The sequence below is a fragment of the Dromaius novaehollandiae genome, chromosome 9, assembly GCF_036370855.1.
Source record: "Dromaius novaehollandiae isolate bDroNov1 chromosome 9, bDroNov1.hap1, whole genome shotgun sequence".
In the NCBI taxonomy this organism is placed as follows: Eukaryota; Metazoa; Chordata; class Aves; order Casuariiformes; family Dromaiidae; genus Dromaius; species Dromaius novaehollandiae.
The window spans coordinates 7,275,424-7,301,315 of NC_088106.1; the positions used below are offsets into that span (position 1 = coordinate 7,275,424).

At 39.1% G+C, this 25,892-nt stretch overlaps 1 protein-coding gene across 5 annotated transcripts in view; it reads left to right on the top strand.

Moving 5' to 3' along the window:
- FNDC3B (fibronectin type III domain containing 3B) overlaps positions 1-25,892 on the top strand; it is a 224,137-nt gene that overhangs the window by 53,390 nt on the left and 144,855 nt on the right. For 4 of the 5 annotated variants that reach the window (XM_064516612.1, XM_064516614.1, XM_064516615.1 and 1 more), the window contains exon 3: positions 3,646-3,721. In XM_064516612.1, the coding sequence (XP_064372682.1) occupies positions 3,646-3,721 (76 nt within the window). Of the gene's footprint in view, positions 1-2,945; positions 3,033-3,645; positions 3,722-25,892 lie in introns of those variants that run through there. The other variant, XM_064516616.1, reaches the window with a different exon arrangement.

Below are 25,892 nucleotides of genomic sequence, written 5' to 3' on the forward strand. Positions count from 1 at the left end.
GTAGTAACGTGCACAAACAACCCAAATCACAGAAATGTAAAACAGAAATTCAGAGTTCATTAGGGAGGAAGGCTGTGAGCAGTCTAAAGTACCCACGAGCTCCAGGTCCGAAGCCACTCGTTGCGGGCTGTGCATGTACTTCATAAAGGTCTTTTAATCTCTCTCCTGGTTTCCAGCAACTTCAGAAATGCGTTTGAGCTGAGCCTTGTTTATTCTAGCAGTTGGGTATGTAGCAAAAGAGTGCTCTGGGGGTGTTCGAGTGCTAGGTGGTTGTAAGCAAAGGAAAGCAACTTGAATCCTACAGCTTTGTTCCCCTCTGTTTCCCTTTACTAAGGGCCCGTTCAGGGAATTGGAGATCCTATTCTGTAACATGGTTATTTTAAAATCAGCATCTTTGCAGTGCTGTAATTGCACAGTTAATAGTTGAAAATGGTTATCCTTTTAATGTGTTTGATCCTTAACCTCAAAATAAGATCCCAAGTGAAAATATTTTTGGCCTCTGGTCTTTATTGGGCAGCAGTTCATATTTGGGCAAAATGCTATAGTCCGTACTCAAGACAGGCCGAGTACAAGAGTTGACTGTTGTTACTGTCCAGTAAATAATGGGAGTCTTAGCTTTTTTAGCAAACTTAGTCGCATGTGTTTTGTAATAGTAATTAACGCTGAAGATGTCTTAAAAGTAAATGTGAAAGCCTTAAGTTGCTGTATACTGGGAACTGTGAATGAGAAATTATTTCCAGACATACAAAACTTTAACAGATGCTACTGTAGTTGCCAAATTTCAAACAAGTTGGTAAAATATATATAATTGTAAAAGAAATTATATATTTTGTGGTTCTATACCTGTGACTTCATTCTCTGATGTTTATCTCAAATAATGTCTGTGCAGGCAGGAGGCAGGGCAAGATATGTCTCTGAGCCCCGTGAGTGTTGAGAAATGCTGTTTGCTCTTCCGAATTTGCAGAGAGCAGTAGTCGGTGGTAGAGAAGCAGCTTGTCCTGAACAGGGATGCTATATGTCATACGTCCCCCCAAAAAGAACAAAAACAAAAAAACCCCCTCACCTTAATGCTTAGCTTAAGCCCGACCTAAAAGCCCCAGCATCTTCCAGGTTGTTTTTTACTCCTACCCCCTTTTCTGCTTCACATTGCAGCTGTGGTAACCACCCTCCCTCATAGTAACAATAAGCATCTTTCACTGACAGTTTTGCTCTAAGGTGAATGGGTGGCCCTGAGTTTAGCATTTGTTAAACACATCTGACCATGGGTATGGTGCAAAGCTGGGCTGGGATCTGGAGGTGACCTACTAGGTCTGTAACCAGAGCAACCCAGCAGCAGTTGGTGTCTGTGGGAAATAAAGATTTAAAGTTGGAGAATTGCTGCTTTTTTTTTTTTTTTTTTTTTAATCTGGAAAACTCGAAATAATTCTTGAAACACAATTGCAGACATGTTATACAGACATTTGGACTAGTGACTGACCTTTACAAATGATTCCTTTAAAAGGAATTTATAAACTATGTCATTCTCATAAGTGCGGTAGTAATGTGAATCATGTAGTAACAGGAATCTCTCTTACGTTGATGCTTATCTGCTGTCGAACTTAGCAGTTAATGTATGTGATTGTCGACACTAGATACCGTGGTCATTCAGAGCCTAGACGCAGCAGTGAGAGGCACAGGGACAGGCAAGCTATAGGCTGGTTTTTGCTTTTGGGAATGGATTTGATTTCCGTGGTCTACGCTGTTTGGGGAAAAGACTAAGATTTTTTCAGACATGAGAAGTCAATCTGTTTACTGGATGCACTCTGAAGAGTTGGACTAAGTCCTTCTAAAGGTGTGATAGTCCTAGCATCTGGTTTACTTTAATCAATCACATTGAAAAGTAACCAGCTCAAGAGCTGTTGTTTTAAATGGACAATGCCAATGAGGCAATCAAGTATTTTTATGAGTATTTGCCTCTGACTCTGTGTCCAGGCTGCTGTTTCCTTAAAGCTGGATGGCACTGGCTTGCTCGGCACTTCTTTTGACAAGATGCATGTCTCCTGTCGTCAGTAATTCGTGCCTGTTCAAAGCAGAAGAGCAATGTCACTTACGTGCTGATTGCTCAGAGGTTATGGCTGCATGGCTCTGGAGCTCTTAGCTTTTTGGAGCCATTTCTTGTGGTCTGTGTGTGCTGGATCAGATCCCCTCGGTTCAGCGCTCTCTGAGAAGCTATTGTTGGAGGCCAAATACTGGCTCGTATTTGTCACTCTTCTGATTTCCAACTTGTGTGTTGAAAATGTAGCCGTGACAATGGGTTTCGGCAGGATTACTATAATTGAAAAGTTCACAGAGGCAATAATTAGCATATGCATTTAACTTAGGGATTCCAGAAACGCAACAATAATTCAAATTCTCTCATTCCAGATTGCACGATTAAAAATTCTGCAGGCACATGTCCCAAAATGTAAAGACTAGAGCTAAGTTTTGAGAGAGTTCTCACTATAAGATATCCATCTGTATTATCAATTTATTGTCAATAAAGATTGTCAATTGTGAATCTTCAGTAAAGGTCGGTGCACGTCATGCTGTCTGAGCTTTACGCTGTACTCGGTAAGTGGACTCCAAAAGGCGTTTTGGCTGAGAACCGTGAAGGTATGGGGTGCCCTAACGTTGCTCTGGTGTCCAGCCACGCGGCTGCTCTGGGGCAGCTCCCCTGAAGGGGCGAGTGCTCTGCACACAGTGTGCTGTCAGGATCAGGCCCCTGCTAGATGCTGGCTTAAAATAAGCACAGCCAGCCTTGCCTTGTCATCAGGATATAGCTGCTTATGAACTCCTGTAGTGTAAACATTCTTGTTCAGTCTCACTAAAAATAGCTTCTTCTAACCTAACCCCCTCCTTGAGCCAGGAAACAAGTAAGATGGGTAAATGCAAAATGCTTTTTTTGAAACAACATCTAATTTGCAATAAAGGGGGAGTGTGGAATGCATCTTTGGCACTTTCTGGACTTCGTGGCATTCCCATCGTCTGCAGAATTGAGCAGTGGGAGACTAGGAGTGAGGTTTTTTTTTTTTTTTTTTTTTTTTTTTCCTCCGTTCTCCATACTATGTATTTTATTACAAGTTCTGTTTGTAACTCTAAAACTGTGTTTGTCTTTGGATTTTGCTTTACTGGGATCTGTTATGTCTAGGACTGTGTGATAAACTTTTGAAAAAGGTAATGATAAAACTCCCATTGTTACTGCAGGGAATTTTTATTCCTGTGAAATTGGAAGCACTGTATGACTTGATATTTGACGCCGGAGTTTATGTACTGTCTGCTCAAAGGTACCTGTGGTCCAAAGATCTATCTCCTTAGCTGTCAGCATCTGGCCAAACTAAATACCCTGTCATTGGTGGTGGAACCTGAAACCATAATTCTCACCTACATGCAACTGCTCAGTTAAATCTTTGTTTCAGCTCTTAAAATTTAGATGCGTGGGCAAAATCTTTAAATCTGTATTGACTCCTAGACCCTGCTGGTACCCAAAGATGTAGTACACTGGTCTGTGTGTGGTTGGTTGTGTGGTTTTGGTTTTTTTTTAACCTTCTTCAAAATATTGGTAATGTGATGGGTTGAACAAATTTAATATTTGAAGATTAGAGTGAAACGTGTGTTTTCTTTTGGCAGGTCTTTTTGGTTCAAGTTAATCCAGGTGAAACCTTTACAATAAGGGCTGAGGATGGAACTCTGCAGTGCATTCAAGGTAAGAGTACACAGGAGTATGCAGACAAGCATTATTTCCAGTATGAAAAACTTAAACTCTAATTTCTTCAGAAATGTGACATGTAGTTCTGAAAATAGTGACACACTTGGTGAGAAGTTGTAGACATGACTACTCTGTGTTGCAGGACTTTTTTCTCATATCTCAGAATGAGACATGAATTTCTTGCAAGTCTAGGAAATCTTTTCTTTGCAGTCATTTATCTATATATCTATGGGTTTTTTTCCTTCTAACCAAATGGTAACACAAATGGGGTCATGAGTCAGACAAGTAACAATCAAATGGATGTCTAGGATTTTTTTCTTCATGCAAGTATTAGGAGTGAAAAATGAATAAAAAGTAGTACAGACACATAGAATGTTAGAGAAGTCAGATTGGTTTTGAACAGTTTTTTTACCAGCTCTTTAGAAGCAGAGCGAATTAACTAACTTGAATAGAAGTATGTAAGCAGTCTTTTGGTGTCTTACCTTTTGGTAAAACTGAGTATGATAAATAGCACTTGCTTTTTTTAATAATACACAGACCATCAAAGATTTTAACAAGTCTGAAGGGAGAAGCGACTGAAACACAGAAGACCTTTCAGATTGTATATTAAATATTATAAAGCAAGGTTTCCAGCTAGGAGCAGACAAAGCTTTGAAGAGATGCATGTATTTTCATAGGTATAACACTATTGTAAATATAGGAAGGTTAAATCAAAACTTAAAGGGAATAGATTTTGCATAGCCATACTGCAAATGCTGTTTTCAGTGTGATTTTTTGGGGGGGGCTCATGCCACTATTTTTGCTCTTCTTGGGAGGTAGGGGGAGAGGCAAACTTTAAAGTAGTGTTGCCTCCCCCATCCTTTCTTGATATTTATGCCATTAAATAAGCAGTCTTAGTAGCCTACACATTCAGAAATCTTTCCTAAAAAATAGTAAAAGTGGAAAATAGTCAATATAATAGCAATTGTATAGCTAGTGAATTACTGCTGTATTTTGATTGTGGAACTGAAATCTACACAAACGAAACCATTTCTTGAACCGTATTAAATATAGTTCATACAGTCAGATCATACTGCTCAAGGATAATTATTTTTCTTAAGTTAGAAGAGACCTCTGGATATCACCTTATCCAACCTCCTGCTCCCGTCAGGTTGTCCACAAGCTTGCCAGTTGAATTTTGGATAGCTTTGAGGATGGAAATTTGTCTTTGGGCAAACTGTTCTAGTGCTTCACTGCTCTTATGAGGAAAATGTTCCCACCCCCAAATATCTATTTGAAATTTCCCATCTTGTATTGTTTAAGTAGTGGAAAAGTGTAGTTGTTATCCTTCTCTTAAGTCTTTTCTTCAAAATAGAAGGAATCAGTTCCTTCAGCCCGTCTTTGTAGGTTGTATGCTTCAGTTTCCCGACCATCTTAATGGCCCTTGCTTCAGTTTGGTATAGAATGCATGTCTGCATCTATGTGGCAGCATAAAGATTGACAGTTTGTGTCTAAAAGTTGAAATACATTTCTACAAAACATTAATGTTATGACCTTAATGGTTGGTAGGACAATCCTAGTTTAAAAAAAAAAAAAAAAAAAAAAAAAAGCTGAAAAACATCCTACCTATGTTTCAGGAGTTTGAGAGTTGAAAATGTAAAAGTAAATATGAAGTGAATTTTTTCCTTTGGTTGTCCAAGAGCTGCTTTCAACATGGGTCGAGAAAAGGCTTAGTGCTTTGATCAGGTAAGATTTTTCAGGTAAACGTCACTCAAGTAAAGAGGACCCACGTATCTGTGAGCTATGTACCGAAGAGTTGGATGTTTTTGTTTAAAATTTCATCTTCATAGAAATAAGAAATTAATAATTGTTTGAGTTAGGAATTACAGAAGCTTCTCCAAACACCATCCAGGATTATTCAGTCTTGATGTGCAATAAAAGCAGCAATTTAAAACTTCTTGTCAAAATTTATACCTGACACAGTGTGTGGTAAGGAGTTGGTCCACAGGGCAATTAACAGAGCAATAAAGCTGTCTACTCCTTTTATTTGAAATGAACTCTCTTATATTGGTTAATATATTAAATTTTTCCATTAGAGGCCTAATTATGACAGCATTTATTTATCATTTTTCATGTTCAAAGTGTTGTTCAGACAGACTGTTAAAATGAATGCAATTTGGAACCTTCTTGTTCTGTATTCTCAGTAATTTAACATATTAGTGCCAACAGTGTTTGGCTGGTACTCAGCAATGTCTTTGATACCTGTGTATGGATACGTGCATGCGTGTGCATGCATGCACACACACTGTATATATATGTGCTTTGTTTAAGTTCTGTTTGAAAATTCTGATGTTCTCTCCAGGCCAGAGTTTCAACTCGTATTTTATTGCAAAATACTTATATTGCTGAAGTAAGTATATGCTTCAAAGATGGATGAGCATCCCACTGTTTTCTGCCTGCCCCCACCCCTTTTGGTTGAGCAGTTTTCACAGTGGAATTGTGAATCTTAAAATAATACTAACAGTGATCAGTCACTGAAAAAAAAATTGTTAATTGGCTAGCAAATACAGTAAGGTTATGAATCTTGATGATGCCGTTTTTTCCTGTGCTCTGCGGTTAAAGTAAAAGACAAAATTATAATATAATGTTTCTGGAGATCGCATATCCTCTTGCTCCCCAAAACTTAATGTGTTTTGACTTTTTCCTGTGTTGCAGTATTCTGTCTATTTAAAGCTAATATATTCTCTCTACTCAGGCTAGGTTTATGTTATAATAATGTTATCTTTTGCTACCATATTATACTATGACTGGCAACTTAGGGAATAAATTTAACAGTGTGTTAAGGCAGTGTGAAAGTCTCTTATTTAGAGGGTGTGGATGCCTGGCCTGGTAGCTCCCTATTGAATGGAAAATACTTTGTTTCCTTACTGCCTCAATGTTATGATCTAAGATACCCTTGTAAATATGATATGTTCATATTCACAATATGCAGGACTACTTTATAATAAATTGTGTGATTCTTCTGAGTTTAGGGAGCGAACAGTTTTCTTAAAAGTTTGAGCTGTCATAATTTAGCTACATTAAATCCTTCAGGGTACGTGAAAGCTTCTCTTTACTTTGTCATGTAGCCATTCTGCAGCTAACTTTGCTTATATAGAGTGATTTTTATCTTAGTGAATTGTTTTTATATTACTTTCTGAGAGGTCTGAAATCTTCAGTTTGAGCTCCTGGAGCCTGTTTTGGTCTCACTCTTTGAGCAATACCGGAGAAGTGTCCTGGGAACCACCGATTTATATACCCAGGATTACATTTGGCTCTGTGGTCAAGTCACGGCATGTTTGGGGATGGATAGGGATGTTTAGGAGGACTGACATCACATGAGCACAGAAGAAGACTTAATGAATCTACACTTCTTCTAAAGGTTGGAAGAAAAATATTTGTTTGGGGAAAATCATCTTCATGCTTCTCGAACTTTCTCTGTTTTAAGCATCCTGAAATGTAATTCTTGACTGATCAAATAATCTCTGTTTAAAATAAAAAGGAGATGCACATTTGGAGGTCTCCACGGTTTTGGAATAGTTGACACATTCTGAATCTAACAGCTTTTTCCAATTCCTTACGGTTTGACCAGTTAGATAACTGATGAAAACTTGAAAAGAAAACACAACAATGACACCAAAACCCTGAGAAAACCACCTTCTAAAATGCTATAAAACTGGAATAATCATGTACTTTTAATTGAACACTGGACATGTCGTAGCAAGTGTTGTCTTCGTTCCTGGCTGTCTGTCTGGGTACCCATGGGTGCCTTGTTCCAGACATCCAGCTTCTCAGTGCAGTAAGTCCCCTGAGCGGGGGAATGAAGCGGCTCACAGGAAAGATGGTGACTGGCGAAAGTTAGTCCAGACAGTGGATGTGAAGGGTGTCTGATGTTGCCTGGAAAGGCCAGATTTCGAGAGAGTGATAAATCTGGTCTTTCAGAGAAATATGGCCCTGAGTAGAGGCCTGTACGGCACAGGGGGCACATCTGATTATTTAGGGGAGCTTCTGACCTGTTCCAGGTGATCTCACTGACTTTTCTCATCAGCTGACTTTCTAATGGCCTCTTCAGTTCATCTCACGTAATAAGAGAGGCTGTGCTGTATGACTTGTCATAAAAACAGTCCGTCTGCCCCACTGGGCTGTAAAGGTTGGGAATTGTTTGTTTAATCCATTCTGTAATGCCAAACAAGATCTCTATTCCTTTTATAAGGAAGACATTAAATTGAAAATAATTTTCCACAATTGTCATCAGATGTTTGCTTTTGAGGGCTGGCTGCTGTCAGGATCTCTTCTTCTTAGGGACATCTGAGCGTACCTCTTCTGCAAAGGTCTGTTTCCACTCTCATTGTATTTAGAGCAAAATTTGTTGTCCTTTTATGAAGTTTATCCAAGCTCAGACTACTGCTAACAAAGGGGAATAAAAACTCTGACGCTTGGTGATTGAAAAGTTGTGATATGAAACAGTGACATCAAGTTCCTGCTTGTGAAATTGAGGAGTGGAGGGATTACGGAGAGATAGCAAATCTCTTGTAACCTTTATAACAACAACCAGAAAAAGGAATAAAGAAAGGTTATGTTAGGGATTGATTGAAAGGAATCTTTTTTTTTTTTTTTTTTTTTTTTTTTTTTTTTTTTTTTTTTAATACTTCCTAAAGGTTGAAATGGCTAAAGTACTGAGACTTGATGTTATCTATGCAGCCAGAAGGCGTGCTGTCCTGCCTATCTAGGCCTGGGAAGCATTCGAATGCTTGCTGAAAATTGAGACTGGCCACCTGGCCTGAATTAAATCTTACAAAGTATGAGCATAAAGCACATTATTTGTGTGCTATTGGAGGACCAATCACTGACTGTTCCTTTTAAGGCGTGTGTGTATTAATAACAAAGTATTAGTATACTTCCTCCAAAAATAGTGGTAATCCTGGGGAGAGGGGAAGGAAAGCCTTGTTCATGCTGCTCTGAAATCCCTGGAAGCTGCACGTGCTTAGCACCTCTGAAGCTTAGCTCAAGTCTTTGCTTACACAGAGATTTGAACACCAAACTTCAGTGTTCATGAAATATTTCTAATTGCCTGAAGTTAAGGCACATGTGTCTTCACCCTTCTTGTAGCACCCAGTGTCCGTTTGAGTCAGGAACTTACGGGCCGAGTGCCAAAAGACCAGAGAGGCAGGCTTTACACAGCGTGCCGCGTGCCTGGAAGCGGTCCGGGGCTGCGAGCTGCAGCATCTGCAGAGAAAGAAGCATCTGTGAGAGGTGGTGGCTCTTACTGCCACCAGGTCTGAAACTTAGTGTGGGCGGCTGCCTCCTTTGGGCAAAATATGCCTGATTACATGATTGGCAGAACTTGGCTTTGAAGAGCAGCATCTGCCAGCTCTTTCCCCTGGCCCTTCCACCCCTACTTTCTCCAATTCAGCATCTGACTGAATCAGACTGATTTGAGTTCAATACTTTCATAAAATAAAATGAGTATATATACACTGTATTACCAGCATAAGAGCTGCTCTGTAATACTTTACCTTTTTAGGTAGTTTTGTTAGATCATAAATGATTTAAATACTTCATTTACTTGCATTTTTTACGCTTGCTTTTCCACAGGCTCTCTCAGGACTAGATTGTTGCTAGCTCTGCAAAGAGAAGACGGACAAGGCCAAGCAGGATCTCCTCCTGCTTTGCTCAGCTATAGCTGTAGATCTTGCACCCTTCTTGGTATAGAGATTGCTTTTAGTGTGATCAGAGAGTGAAATATGGGAGAGAGGGAGAGCATGTATCTCATTAGCTGCAGAACAGAACCAAAACAAACTCCCTGTGTTTGAAAAACAATTAGTCTGTCTTCTGAATCAGAGAATAAATAGGTTCGTGTTGGGTTACATTTCTGGATGAATCCGATCTGTTCAGCAAATTCCCTTCCCCTAGTGACTGATTCAAGACTGATGTTTTTAGTCAATAGCTTAGGATCTTTGGTAGGCATTTTTATTATTGTATCAGAATCATGTCAGGTACTAAATTACTTAAAAACACGGTAGTGTTTGAGAATAGTTTGAGGCAGTGGAACTGCACTCAAACATCTGCTCAGTGCTCTTTCATCCTGGAAGCCAGTAATGCCAGGTTGTCATGTGCACTGCAGTGTGAATAATAGGGAGAAAATAATTATTCTGGTGCAATTTGAACTTGGTCGTCATCCCCATGCTGAAATTGCATATGTACAGAGACTTGGAGGCAGACTGTAAACAACTTTTATCCATTGATCACACACAATCATTCAATTATTGCTAAATGTATTTTTACATTGCCACCAATATAAATTATAGTCAAGCTAGGTCTTACTTTTCTGGTACAAACAAACCAGACTGAAAGTTTTCTGGTTTCTAATTTTCTCTAGAGAAATTTAGCATGTGAAAAGCCTGCAACAAAAATTAGAAGAAAGGATGCAAGAAGTAGCAGAAGAGCACCTGGTGTGATAAAAATTCAGATTGGGTGTATTGTGTCTAGACTGTGCTTTTGAAAATGTTCTTGAAACTTATCTCTAGTCTTTGATTGTTTGGTATCTCTGCCCTAGACTTGGAATAGTGAAGCACAAAATTACTGTGTGCAAAGAGGAAAAGGAAGATATGCTTTAATCCTTGCATTGCACAGGTCAACAAGAGTCTGCATTAAGTTTTTGTTTGTTTTTGATGTTTTCAAGGACGAGACGAAAATGTGCTATGGCACGGTAGGGTTTCAGCTATGTTTTTAAGCATGAATATTTGTGTAATAGCAGCCTGAATTGCTTTTGGGGGTGTGTGTGGTGGGGTTACAGTTTGAAATGAAAACAGGGTAATAAACATACCCAACTTAGTAATATCAGCATTCTCTTCAGCTGATATTTTCCAGTGTTTTGCCATTGGTGTTGAACTTGAAGCACTACAGAGTCCTTGCTTCTTTTTCTTGTAAGACAAAGAATGCATGAATTAAATTTCTCTGCCTCTATAAGTGAGTAACTTGGGGGAAAGCGAGATATATGCTAAAACATCCTGTATTGGTTTCTTTAGTATATTCTGGAGTTGTTATTCCCTTAATTAGGGAAGGGGAGGGGTTCCAAATAAATGATGGTCTGTGCTAATACTTTGTAAAAATTTTGTTTAAAAAAAAAAAAAAAAGACTTTCACTAGCAGATCTCATGACAATGCAAAGAAATAATTTTCTTAGAAGCTAAATAGCTATGGATGTATATAGGAAGGGGTGTGTGTGAAGTAAGGCTGTTAGTGTTCAGTATAGTTGAAGCAAAACAAAATTCTTTTTTCCTTTTAGTGTGAGATTGGAAACAAAGGAAGTGACTCAGTTTCTTGGAGGGAAGGAAAGAGTTGAAAATAGATGGGATATCATGTAAGCAAATGACTGATAACTGGTGTGTTTCTGGGTGGAGACAAGAGGAGGCGAAGATTAGAGCAGTGAAGGGAATGCGCAAGGGACTTGGATGTGGGGTCACAGATCTGGGATGAAAGAAGTCTCAGGGAGAGAACAAAAAATAGATAGTTGTCTGTTTTTAAAGTGTAGCGAATACTCTGAGTATACTCTGAGAATCAATGCACCTCTTTCATTAGCTCCCAAACACATTTCCACTGCTGTTCAGGTGCACTGCTAGCTGATGGGCTGCTGATCAGCACACCTGCCTTGGTCACTGTCACTCTAAAATGGGATAGCAGCAGCACCTGAAATCGTGCTGCTTTGGAGGCTTTTTGAAGGCTGCAAATACACCTCTAATAGGCGTGTAACCCATTGCATTCATGGGTGTAAAGCTATCTTGAACACTTTGGTGTGGCTGTTGGCTTTGCATTCCTCTGAAACCTCGGCAGAGCAGGCGCGCACCTGGAACGTGCGGCAGCACAGAGGTATGCAGCACCTGCGCGCACGGAGGCCCAAACTGGCAGGGGTCAATTAACTAGCAGTGCACAAAGGCTTTGAAGAAAGGGGATACTGTTGTCCTGTCTCTCCCTGTCATCGTACCTTCCCCCTTCCCCCCCCCCAAAAAAAAAAAAGAAAAGAAAGGAAAAGGGAAAAGAAAAGCTCCATCTGCCAGTGTTCAGGTAGGCAATTTGGTTGAATTTTGAAGTCCTGTCTGGCACTTTTTTTTTTTTTGCTTCCTCTTTCTGTAGTGCCTACTGGATTCTCAGAACTTGATCCTCAGTGAAGTTTCAAGAAAGTCTTGGACTCCAGTTATGAGTGCTTTCAGAATATGTTGCAAAGCATTGCCCTAATCAGAACACAGATTTTCTGCAGAGCAGGAACTAGCAATGTCATCTGTAGCATGTCTGCCTTTTTGTATGCAGTGCTGGTTGGCTGGCTGCACAAAATGAGGCACTCATGAGGTATGGAGAAGGTGCCTGGAGGAGGTGCTGGCAGCGGGAGAGAGTCACCTGGGTAGACACAGTTTGGCTATGGCTTGGAAGTCAGTGTGCAGACTCCATACAGAGTATCAAAATCTTTCTATAGGAAATGTAGTATCATTCTGTAGTTACAGCATTCAGATTGCATGGATTGTGTAGGATCTGGAGTAAAACTGTCTTTGTTTTGCTTCAACATGTGGTGGTGCTTTAAATACAGTTCTTGTTATGGTGTTACGCAGCTTTTGTTTGTTTTCTTTATTTTTGGTTTTTGACCTTACAGTAAGGGCCTTTTTCACCCTAATATGATGTCTGAAAACACAATTCTTCATTTGCAACATCTGAACTTGTGATATTTGGCGTTTAGATGTAGTATTTGATGGAGAGTTCAGATCTCTGGTACCCATTGTCCTCCTTGGTGTATCAACAGACACAAAAAAGTTTTTGGTTTATTAAGGTCCCTTCTGTTATTGGGAAAAGATGGATTATCTGCACAATATCCTTCAGAACAAAACTGTTGTGGAGGACTATGGTTTGGAAGAATCACAAGACTATTGTTTTTAATTCCTATCCAAACAGTCTTTGCTGTATTAGCCAAAATAAGTCTCTTCTATCTACAGGGTCAATGTCATTCTTTAGAGTATTGCTGCCCATCTTCTAGCTTGGCTGGCTTCAGGGTTTTGGTAAGCTCACATTTGTAGCATTGGCATCTCCCCACGTTCTGGGTTCAGTTGTTGTTCTCCCTCCCTGTTATGTAGTGCACAGTGTAGTTCTTTGCAGTTATTCTACCCCTATTTCAGATAGATGTAGTTAGTGGACACTTCAGTCATTTAGTATTTGCTCATCTTGGAAAACTAAGGTCCTGGTTGTGCATCCTTCATTCCTTCTACGTGGATTAACTTTCACGTTTCCATACCTTTGTGAAACTTGTGTTGAAATCCTCCATGGGAAAGGAGAGGCAAGAAATGCTAACTCAATCAGAACAGGGTTTTTTTTTCCTTTTTATTGTCATTGAGGCTGTAGTACAAATCTCCTTTCTTCTCATAGATTTTGTTTTAGCACGCTAGGATAAAGTATAGGAAGCTGTGTAATAAGCCAACAGTACACAATAGGATGCTTTGTTTGCTGTGAGGATAGCTTTTCCAGTTTAAATCTGATAACACTAAGAATATTCATAATTTCTTTTTACATGTGCGTGGAATAAATGTTGAATAGGATGCATTTGCAATAGTTTTAGATAGATATAGAATAGATTTAATTTATAAAATACTCTGTCCACTACTTTAAAAATCCATTGCGATTAAAATATGGTGAATTAGTATCTATTATTTTGTATAATTCCCTTGATACAGAACTTTAAACAGGAAAAAATACTCAATGTGTAACTGAAATTTGATTTGGCTTATATTAATCCTTTCCAAATCTTCAAGTCTGAATGTGTTATACACTAAGAGGAAAAAAAGGGAAACATTGCTGCAACTGGAAGTAGTCTTGAAACCCTTTGAAATGTGGAAACTCTAAGCACACGGTAAGATAGGAAATCCTGCGCCTTTATGGTGATGTGACTGGACAGGGGGATGGTCTTTTTCCAGGCTGAGCGCTCCTCCCTGCGCGCGCCGGAGCGATGGCCTGTGCACTGCTGCACGCTGTCTGCTCCAGACAGTCCTGAATGCGAGCTGGCAGCGAGCGCGTTTCCTGCTGACGTGGCCTCCCACAAGAGGAGCCGAACAGAGGAGCTTCAGTGTGTTGGGGGGGAGAGGGGCAAAGGATGAATCATCAGCAGGAGGAGAAATAAATTAAGAGTCAAACGCGAACTATTCGAGTTTACAAGTATATAAAAACGAGACGTCCTGCTTCACAGCAGAATAACACAACTGAGCAGAGAAGCTGTTCATGTAAAATGTTTGTCCTTGGGTGCAATGAAGAATTTTTTTTATTTTTGAATGCCAGAGAGTCTACTGCTGGGAAATGCATTTATCTCTAGAATTAGGCTGGCAGACTTTAAAGACACAGAGCATATGTTCTATGTCTTTAACTTTCAGAGTTCTTCGGGTTTGTAAATATGCAGGACTTGTGTTTGGGGTTTGCATGTTTACTTATTTTATTTGCACAGCCATATGCCTGAAAGGATCAGCAAGTGTGATGCCTTCAAACTCATTTGAAGGGATGCTTTGAGAGTCAGTGTCTCATCAGCATTCTCATATCATCAGTTTCTAAATGTATCCCGGTATCTATGGATCTCTCTCCAAAATATGGAGAATCTATGTGATTTTTATAGATAAAAACAGACCCAGCTCCTCAGGAATGCTTGAATTGTCTATGTAGGACCTGCTCAAATGAAAATAATCCTTCAACTGTAGAGCCGGCACATTCCAATCAATGGTGTCAGTATTTTAAAATCCAAGATCCACATTCTTTACTCGGTCTACAGACATTGCAAACACATTAGTCAGTGTTTTTAATCCTTTTAAAGTTTATTAATACAGCTATAGTTCTAAGTTAATAAAGCAATTATACTCAACCTTCCTAATCTGAAACAATTATATTTGTTGGCCAGAAAAGTCAAGAAATGATTCTATCAGATTGTTAAATTCCACTACTTCTCACAGACAAATTTTTGGTTTCCAATACTCTTTATTCTTTGTCCTTTTGACTTAAAGTCATGTTTGGTGTGTGTAGACAGACATATATAAATCAAAACTTTTCAGGGTGCAACACCACCTGTAGTGTTAGATAAATATTAGTTAGACCTTAAGCAGTCTGGCATGAGCTGTTGTAACCAGAAATAGTTCTTTGTATAATTTTATAGGAAAAGTCTTACCCAGTCTTTTGGCCTCCTGGAGAGGGAAAAAAAAATAGAGGAGGAAGGAGGAAGTAGAATATCAAGAAGGGCAGCAAATGTACAGATGTCCTGATTTTTTTTTTAATTTTTTTTTTTTCTTCAGTGTGATGCTTGTCTCAGATACCAAATCTGGTCAAAGTCCTCATGAGTTGTTCAGGGTGACATTGCTGTTAATGGGTTGGGGATAAAATGCTCGTAAGTGAAGTCCTCTCTGTTCCTCTTGCCAAAACCATCAGAAGTAACTGTTGTGCAACTGGTGTTAGCCTTGATTTGAAGAGAACATTATATCCAATTCAAGGAATAACTAACTCTCCTTGTCAGCTCTGTCATGGGCTCCTTCTACAAAGCTTGTGCAGCGTGTTGCTGGCTGTCCACTTGAATAAACTTAACATCTCCAAATCACTGCGAGGAAAGAGCTCAAGTTGGGAGTGGTATAAATAGCTAAGGACAGTAGCCTACGTGGTGTATTTAATCTACTCTTCTGTTCACACTTTCCAGCGGAGAAGGCATTATCTTGGTTTGATCATGTGTTTTCCCCAGATTCTACTGCCTTCTAAGGACTCTGTCTCTATTTGGCAAATGAGTTCTTTGAACATGACTGTCTGGGACTGGGAAATGATAATACTGTACAAGACATTGCTTCTCCTGGCTCTGACAATATGCTAACTATTTCCTTGTAGGAATGAAACTTTATATTCTCCACAAAACAAGTTCTGCCAGTTTTATAACTTTTATTAACTTCATGTGCTCCATTGTGACCGTCTGAAACTGGCATAGCGAATATTTTTATGATAATTATAAAATGGCTAAGGCAGCCATTTCCTTCTATGTAGTCAGATTGTTAACCCCCAAACCAGACATGAAGTGGCAGATTGAAATGTAACCCCCAAACCAGACATGAAGTGGCAGATTGAAATGCAGACTTTTTCTGAGCGGCCCATTTCAGCAATAAAGGGGAAACTGAAACAAACTTGCTAGCAATTTCCAAATACTTATACCTGGAGCTTCCTTTTAGAATTGCTGATGAAATTCCCTCCCTGAGGGAGGCTGAGGATATTAGATTCTCTTCTGTGGCAGCCAGGCAGATCCTCTATCGATATATTGTGAAATTAAGGTAGGAGATGGGGATTGGGGAATGTGGATAAAGCATACTGTCACTCAGCAAAATTACAGGATTTTTTATTATTGCAAAATTTCTTATGTTCTAATTAAAAATTGACTAAGCAATGCCTTTGGGCAATGGTGTGTTAATTGAATTGACTTTAAATATCTTGATGGTAAAGAATGTAAGTTTGTTGGTTTTGCTGAATTTTAAGTTTTATTTATGTCCCCTATAAAGAAATCCGTGCTTGGTGTTGAAAGCTGTATTTGCTGCAACTGGCGATGCTGGTGTTGAAATTTAACTGTGTCTAATTTCTGGCTTGGTTGGATGGCTTTCACTCTCTGAAAAATCTGAACTGTGTACTTGGATATACTGTGTGTCATCATACCCTTAGAAGTCTTATTTTTCTTCTGCAGCAACGTTTATGCATAGTCACTGCAATGCTATGTATGGATTTTCTGCCTCTGACATCAATCTGTCTGCCTGTAACATCAAAAGATCATTTTCTATGTCAAAAACATTTTCATTACATATTAAGTCACTATTTGTTAACAAGTCATTTGTTAAGAAACAAACCATTGAGTCAACTTTGTGATGAAAACATCACTGACTTTTTTTAAAAAATAAAATAAAATCAGTTTGAAATGGTGTAACTCTGGACAACCTTAAAGACAGTAGAATGCCATCCAGAAGCATTGGTAATATCTGACTAAAAAGTAAATCTGGAATCTGAATTTGTATTCTAAAATAGTTAAGGTTCAAATTAATGAACAAATTTACACTGGGATTTACTCATTTTAAATTCATGTTTTACTTTGCAGTGCAGACTACATAGCTGCAGCATGACAGGATGACTTAAAAAAGGAGAGCAGAGCTAGAGCAGGGTTTTATAATTTCCTTAGACAAAAGGACTTCAGAAGTTTGAAAGTTTATCTTTGTAAAATTAACCCACCAAATAGCTGAATAGGCTTTGGGGAATGCTATGTTAAACAGCTTCATTAAATGTGAAGAAGTTCAGACTGACTTTCATCTTCTTCTGGAGCAGTATGCCCATTTCTTGAATGTTACTTTGTTTATCTTAAATACCTGTTTAAAAAAACAAACATAAAACACTTTATGGGTCAGAGGCCATCAAATGCTATTTAAAATTGAAGCTACTCCTGGAGATAAGTGAGTTTTTTGTTTGTTTGTTGGTGTTCAGTGTGAGACCAAATTCTGGGTCTTAATTTGTGCAATTTTTTTATTTAATGTACCCTGTGTGTGTTTGTAAAGCAGAAAACTTGCAGGCGTCTGCAAATACTTTGTAAGCTGTCTCTGGTCATTGGTTGTAACTCCTTGATTATATCATTAACATTTTTGGTGGAATGTGTTTTGGGGTTTTGTTGTTTTTTTGTTTGTTTTTGGGTAAGTGGATTCCTCTTGCTTCTATTGGGGGGGGGGGAAATTTTGGTATATAACGTTTATTAGAAGCCACATGTCCTCTATTTGGTCCTTCCCAGTTGTCCTCTGGGTTGCTGTTAATTCTCTGCAAATTCCATCCATAGGAGGTTTTAAAAAAATATTTAGAAGCACAGAAAAAAATGTTATGCACATTTACTATGACAAGTTATTCACCAGCAAGGTTTATCTTTTCTCCTGCTGGCACATGAAGGGTTTGTGACCCTGCAGGTATTGAAGGAGAAACCTAAGTAACTCTTAGAGAACCACTGCTAAGAATTTGCAAAAATTTTCCTATTGTTGTTTTATAGGAAAACTTCACTATTGCCAATGCTTGCTAATCAAGAATCTCCATTTCCTTTTACTTTGTGTGTTTTTTGCCTCTGTTTACTTTTTTTTAGGGTGCTCAAGATACTCCTTTCTATGTCCATAGAGCTTCCAGGCGAAGTTGCATGAGTTACAGAATGTGCCTTTAGCTGCCTATAGGGTGTTTATGCAAATGTCGTATTTCAAGTGCGGTACATCTTCAGCATGGCTAGACTTTGCTATTGATAAAATCCAGCCAAAAATGCTCAGGAAACTGTAAACTTTTGATTATCACCTCTATCTCTGTTAAGGATCACTCTCTTCAAATGTCATCTTAGCTAGGTCCCTACAGATGAGCTTGGCATAACAGTATACAATATTATTTTTATTTCAGCAGAAGATACTATCTCATAATAACATTTTTGAACATTGCTAGCTGAATTGTTGTGAGTGTTGGAGCTGTGCCTGGAGAGGGAACAGAGACACAATGCCAGTCATTCTCCTTTGTATGAGGCAAAAGCTTTGAGTCTGGTGAAAGGACTTCGATGAGTAGGGTGGGAGTGAGAGACAAAGCAGATCTTTCTAGTACAGCTCCCAGCACCTGTTGTCTCGAGACTTGCTTCTGTCTCAGATACTTTGGTAATTTCTAAAACAAATGTTTCTGTGTGTGTATATGTACATGCTTACATATGGTCATTTCCTTACTCTTCAGGCTGTTGCTCTCACATGCTAGTTCAAGAGCTGTTAATTGAGAGTGGTTCTCCCCCTGGGTAGAGGTTTTCTTGTCTTTGGTAATAGCATAGAAATAGTAAGCGAGCTCTGGGCGATTTGCCTACAGGATTTTCACTAAGGGTTCATTAAGATTACTTAACAAGTAAGAAGTAATTTGCCTCCCTTGGGGGAGAATTCTGATATTTTGAATGTTTATCAGCCATCTGCAAAATGGAATGAGCATAATTGGTGGCTAATTGGTTGAAAGAACTGTGAAATACAATTATGAAGAAGAGTTGAGCTGAAACCAATTGTGTTTATGAAATCTATCATAAGAAATACTATATTAATCCTGCCTCAATACCAGGAAACACAATTAGTATAATTAAGAGTATCATATTGTAATTTTCTTGGAGACTAGGTGCTTTGCCTGCTCCTTTTCTATTTTAATATAGTTGGAGCAGACTAACTTCCTGTCAGGTGGTGCCTTCTGCAGTTAGTACCAAAATAATTATAAAATTACTTTGTTTACTCCCGTCGTAGCACATAGTAGGTGAAACTGCTGTTGACTGGAAAAGTTGCTCGAACTTGTGCGTTATAGCTATTTTATTGTGGTCATGCTTAATGTAATTTTTGCAGACTTTGTAAAAGACCCTATTTTATAAGTCTGGTTGGAAGCCCTATTTCTGCTGGGAACTCAGCTTCTGAGATGGTTTCTCTATTACTGCCTCTTGTCTGGACCCCATTCCTCCCATCATCAAGCTAAGGAAGGATGAAGGCTTTGGGCTGCTTGGTGGTGTTTGTCACGGATTGTGAGGACACTTAAACCTGCAGGCAGTTGGGATGTTAAATGCACATTTTCTCCTAAAAAAACAGATGTCACCAAAAATTTGTGTGCTAACCCCTGAACATGACCCGTGGGGTATCTCCCACGAGAGGCTGGAAAGGTGCAGTGAAGTCTCCTGAACTGTTGACACCACTTTTTTGTAGCAACCTGTATCTTCCCTTGATTCTTTCCATTCGATTTTACCTTTTTTGACCTGGTTTCACTTGTGATAGAATAACTGCACAGACAGCCTTATAAAAACATCTTTAATAATAAGTTATCTGTTATCATACTGGGATATTTATTTTGCTGTTGCCTTTGGGCAAGTCAGCAACTACTGTAAAAGCCATGTAAGGGAATATTTAAAAAAATGAACAAGTTGTGGGAAAGGTTTTTGGCTGTCTTTGTTTTTTTTATTATAGGAAGGTCATACTTTTCTTCTCTTTAAAATGATTAAATACAACTGTGTGGCTTTCAGCTTTTTTTTTTTAATGACCAACACTGTCCTTTTTGTGTGATTAAGGAGAAAAAAAGATCCTGCTGCAGTTTTCATTGCCCTTGTGATTGTTGCAGGCCCGTTCTTGTGCCCGTGCAGGACTCTGCCTGTAACTTAACAATGTACAGATTTGAATAAATGTTCATATAGATCAGATTGAAGAAATTGGGCCTGAAAAAAGGGATGAGGATTCACTGAGAAATACTGTTAGGTTTTACAGTCTTGTCCATATTGTCCTTTCCACCCTTCCCTTCTCAGTATTTTCCCCTGCCCTTGAACACATGACTTATTTTTATACTAGTAATCAAACCTCTTTTTCTTTGGAATGTGTATTTGAGTGAACAAATGGCTGTAATTAGAGTAGATGAATATTGTGATTAGGTTCTTATTTTCCATTACATATTATGTCATGTGAAGTAGAAAAAGAAATCATTGAGTAACTTCATGTATTTATATTTAAGTAAAATTTAGCACATTAAAAAGATCTTAAGATCACAGACATCTCTATGCTTGTAGATGAAAAAAGCTTTGTAAAAAAAAAAAAAAAAAAAAGGAGCTGTTATGGACTGGCTCTTTTAAATTTGCATTTTATTGAACAGGTATTGCTGATGAGCCGATGGATTTGTGCAGTGTGCTCAGGTCAGGAAAAAATTAGTATGTAACAAACCTGCTATTGTTGCGGTTTGCATGTCACTACTGTGAGTGCATTCAATTAAGGGATAATTAGTAATGCCTGCTTTGATCTGTTCTTAATGGTTTAATTGTTTCTCTGATTTAAGTAAAGACTATGCTTATTTTACAAAATTTCCCCTTGGGATCTTGTCACATGGAAATGCTTGTGTGTGTGTTTATTTTTTTTTTAAACATCAAGAATAATCAGATATTTAATTAAGCTTCTCCTGAGATTCCCTTCTGGGATACTCTTTGTTCTTATGAGCTGCTTGGAAACTAGTACGTCAGCACAGACTGGGTAGGAGTGTTAACACAAAATTGTCAGAACATTTTGAAGGGATGTTCAGTGTCGTTTTTATGATTATTTGCATTTCTCTAAACTCTCTAGTCTTCCAAGGTACTAGAGTTCAGTTTGTGTTTAATTAGGATACACCTACAAAAGTAGCCTCGCTGGTAGGCTCCTTAGCAAGCTGGTGTCCCCCATTGAGCAGTGACGTTATTTAGGATGGGGTGAAAAGCTTTCCCGATGCTTTCCCAGACAAGAAATCTCAGCTTGCAAATGCTTTTTGGGAGGGTTTCTGCCCTTCCTGCATATAGGGCATTCTGATACATTTCCTTCAAACTATTTTAACTGCTGAATTAATTAATATGCTGGTTAAGACCTCATTTAAACAAAAATGTCTGTCTTACTACTTACCTAGCAGTGAAATGCTGACTGGTTTCCAAATTTAGCCCATTTCATGATGGGCTGTTTGTAAATACCATGTTAAACAGCTAACATGATGCTATTTAGAAACCCATTTTAACGATAAACACTTCTGAGGGTAACTGTCTCTGAGGCTAAAGTGGTTGTGTGTGTTGGTGGCTGTGCGCAAATGGATTTCTTTATTTATGACTAGAAACTTGCAGTGCAAAACCCTTGGCTTTGGCAGGTATCACCACAGCATGCTGCTTCGCAGCATCCAAGCAGTATGGAGCTCTTATTAAACCCTAAGCCTAGAATTGTCTTAGGACACTTAGTTACCACAACGTGGAAGGATATTAAACAGAAAGAAGATCTTGCAGGGAGGCATGTGGAAGTGGTAGACATAATAATTATGCTTCTGTGTTAATAGTGTTACAGTAGCTCCAGTCAAGCAGAAATATTTGTCATGCAGAACATATGGAAGCATCCTGAGTGTGTTTTAGTGTAAGCCATGTGTTTAGAAAAAACCCAGCGTCTCAGCTGTGCTGTCATAAGTTGAATTTTCTCCTTCTCTGCCCTTCAGCAGTTTCCCTGCAGCTAGGGCTAACTCCTCAAAAAGGCAGGATGTGTTCAGAGGCTTTGGGGAATGGGCCCTGCTTTCCTTATTGATGCCACCTGTCCATTGAACTGTCTCCTTTTATACACTCAGCCTAAGTTTACGTTTTCCTCAAGGTGCATCTGAGAATAAAATTGTTTTGTTGCCAAGCACAGCAAATTAAGTGAATTAAACTGAATTTCAGTTTTAAGGCCATCCCAGGTACCTGAGCATCAAACTTGGGTAAACTGTTTTGTATTGCATAATATACACAAAACTGAAGAGGTCTGTGGCAGATATCTGGCATTTACCAGTTACCAAGTGCTGCTCATTTACATAGTTATTTCCATTCTACATATAGTAAGAAAAATGCACAAAATGAGTTAAGTGAATTAACCAGTTATTTGAGCCAGCTGCTATGCTAAGAATAGAACTGTAGTTATTTTCTAACCCCAAGCTGTGTAGTTGCAGTGCTCTCTCAATACTCCATCTCCTCTGCTTGTACCTTTTTTTAAGCCCTTGGTGTATTTTAGATAATATATTGCAATGACCAGTTTTGAGTGTCTACTTTGAGTCATTATTTTTCTTAATATGTTTTTCTTTAAAGATTGATGTGCCAAGCAGGCGTAGTGGTCAATCTTTCCTGCTCAGGTTTAATGAATTGCTAAACACAGTTTCTGCAAATGTCTAGGTATTTTTGAATGGAACATTTATAATTTAAGCTGTAAAAAGAGATTAATTAAAGCACCAGTAATTCTGATTTAAGTATAGATAGAGACTAAACACTTGCTTTTCAAACTATATAGCCCTTAAGAGCATACACCATGCAATGCTGCTGATAAGGAATATGTATACTTGTGTCTGTCTGTCTCTCTCTCTCTCTGTCTTTAACAGCACATGCTTGCATGTTGCTGTCATCAAAGCTGTTCATATTTTCAACAGTTTTGTAGCAGAGGTTTCTCTCCCCACATGTCATCTCCTTCCACCCCAGTAAAAAAATAACTCTTCATGCATGTTGGTAGCTGCTGTGTCTGGAAGTGACATTTCAGCCCCCCCGGAGACAGCTAGTACCTCTCCCGGAGGAGAAAAGCCTGTGCGACGTGGCCGGGGTAGTAGGGCACGAAGCAGCGCGAGCGTCTGTACCTAACTTTAGGGAGGCCAGTGTCCCTGCTCTTCCTGAACAGCCAGCGGTGCTAATTTGTCCCCTGCAGAAGGAGTTTTGGAGCATGTAATTTAGCCTCTTGCTCTGAATTGTCACTTTCTAAAAAAGCATTTCTGAGCAGATAGGAGAAACAAAATACTGCTAATTTTAGACAGCTCTGTTCCTTTGTGTCTGTTCTCTACAGAAGTAGCTTGCTAAAAAGATAAAAGGTTGTGGAGGATCATGCTTGAAAACTTTAAGTGTATTTTCCTATGCTGCATCTCTGGACAGAGGTGACAGTGAAAATTGTATTTTATTCCTTCTTTGCTTGTTTTATCACTTTATTTTGTTTGCTGGCATCCACCAATGCTGTTCTGCTGTGGCAGTTCTCATCCTTGACCTTTTTGCATGAGTGGAAGAGAGCAAGTCTATACTGATAGAAGTGGCAGTTGTTTCAGGCTCAGTAAAAGCTGCGGCATGCTACAGCTGATCTGACTTGATGGATAGCTGCTGCTGGAAGACACGACCTTCTGATGTCCTCTTCACCCCTTGTCTCATGGTCCCACTGTTTCCTTTGCCTCTTGCTGGTAGTTGCCTGGCCTGCAGTTAGCCTGTTCAGGGAATACTGATCCTACAAAAAAAGAATAGTTGTTCTGCTGTTAAGTCCCCTCAAACAGCTCCCGCAGTTCAGGGAAGTATGGTGAGGAGGAAGAGAGGAGAGTGAGACTGCCACGTTGGTGGCACTTGCCCAGAAGCCGGTTTACCTGTTGTTGTTAATGTGCCCCCCAGTAGGAAATAACGTGGGTTAGGAATACGAGCTGTGCATTAAAGAGTCTTGAATGCAAGAAAGCTGTATGCTGGATTCTCTAGTTTAGCATATATGTTCTTAAGTGCTTGCTTATGTTGCTTGTTGCGTGCATGTATTCCAGATCTGGCTGCTCACTGGGGCTGTGTGTAAGCTGTCAGCGCACAGACCCCCGTTCCTCGCAGCAAGAGCAGCTGCCTGGGACCCGCCTGTGTTTCAGCTCCTTTTTATTATTTCTTGCATGCACTCTCAGTGTGAGCTTTTGGAACTCTGCCCGTAAAGAAAGCATCAATTATACTGGAGGTAACCTCAGCCTTCTTTCTGTTGTGAACCTTATTGAACGCTTGCTAAACTGCCCAGGAAAAAGTGGAAATTTCAAATGCCGAAGAGGAACTTTAGCAAAGGAGGTACCAGGCAGGCAGCTGTCACTTTGGCGGTATTGAGAACTACTGGCAGAACTGTGCTTTTTCTTTGATTTATCTGGGAACCATTTAATTTATTTTCAAGAGATGTTGAACAGACTTGTCATGGACCAGTAACTTCTAAAGAGCGTGCAAAGAGGTCTTCCCTGGCGGCCCTGCTCCATCCCCACCTTCCCAGCCCCGTTTCAGGAATTCTTTACACGGAACAATGTTGCGCTGAGAGAAAATTCCTCCTTAATTTCAGAGCAATATAAATTCTTGAGTTTGCAAGCAGTAGTCTCTATTTCTATTGTTTGTTTTGTTCTTCTATCCAAATACCAGGAGAGTAACGGCTTGTTTTGGACTTGAGAGGGCTTGGCACCTCTTACTTCAAGTTCAGAAAGGGAACGGCAGTTACCCCTGCTCTTGGTCTTTCTGACTCGTTTCCAACTTGATTTGTATGTTCTGTATTTCATTGCTTCAGTACATCCACTCCATGGGAAACACTAATGACTTCTGTACTGGTGGTATTTTTCCACCCTAAGAGTCAACAGGCTGCCACTTTGACTGGCAGCTGTAAGTGACAGTAGCCCATTTAGTTTAGGAAAATGTCTTCAGTATTTTGGATGGTGTGTCTTTAATTTCTGAGCTCTTCATCATGCTGTGGCTGAAGTTCAACAAGCAGAAATTTCTCTGATCAGTTCAAATATTAGAATTTTTAGGACTCTTGAGATGCCAGAAGAGTGAGGGCTTTTCCGTTTGTTTTGTAAAGTGGTCACCTACACCTATATAATTGATGGAGTTGCAGGCAAAGGAACTGACTGTGTACTGCTTTTCCTAAAGACATGATTGTTTCTGGGCAGCCTCCAAAGCTTCTTGCAATAGCCAGCTTTTCACCACAGTCAGATGGTACTTGGCATCATCTTTCTGAACTGATGCTTTTCACAAGGAGCAATTAAACTTTGTGTAGTAATTTCCTTAAAGCCCATTTTGTTTACTGAGAAACAGTAATTTTTTTTTAATGGTTCTCTAAACTGTTTTTCCTGAAGAGTCAGATGACTGCTGATCATCCATACAGCTTTCTTATTATAATAAGTTTCATTGCCAGTTAGCAGCCTTAAGTCTTGATAAAATCAGAACTAGTTCTACCAAATGCTTTTTAGCTTTTTTTTTTTTTTTTTTTTCCCCTCCCCACAAGTTCAAGAAATAAGGTACTTGGTCTGCTTCATGGTGATCAGCATGCCCCTCAAATGATTAATTTAATCCTGATAACTTTCCTGTTGGAGAATTATCTAGATCTGGTGCTTGGTTTGCTGGGGCTGTTTTGTAGCTCTTGAGTGGCTGGAAATAAAATACACGCAAGCCAAACGCTCGAAGACTGTAAACTTACCTCTACAGTATATGGTCAGTGAGTAATACATGTCCTGTTCTGTCTTGCTATAGGGGATCTAGATTAAAACCTGGTGCTTTAAAGGGTAAAGGAGCTAAAGAAGGATATCTTGCTTTAGCTCAACTGGGATGGAAATAGGATAAATGTGTCTTAAGCCACTGTTGGTTGAGGCAGGGCCTCTGCATATTTAGTTTGCCAAAATAATTGTTTGGTCTATTGGGGAGGAAATTTCTTTTTTCTATAAAATTAATATATATCCACATCTTCAAAGAAAAATATTTACTTCATAGGTTGGTAACATTTCATATTAGAGAGATGTGGACTACAGGGTGAAAAGCTGACTTGACCTTCAGATCCAAGTAGTCTACAATCAAAAGTCTA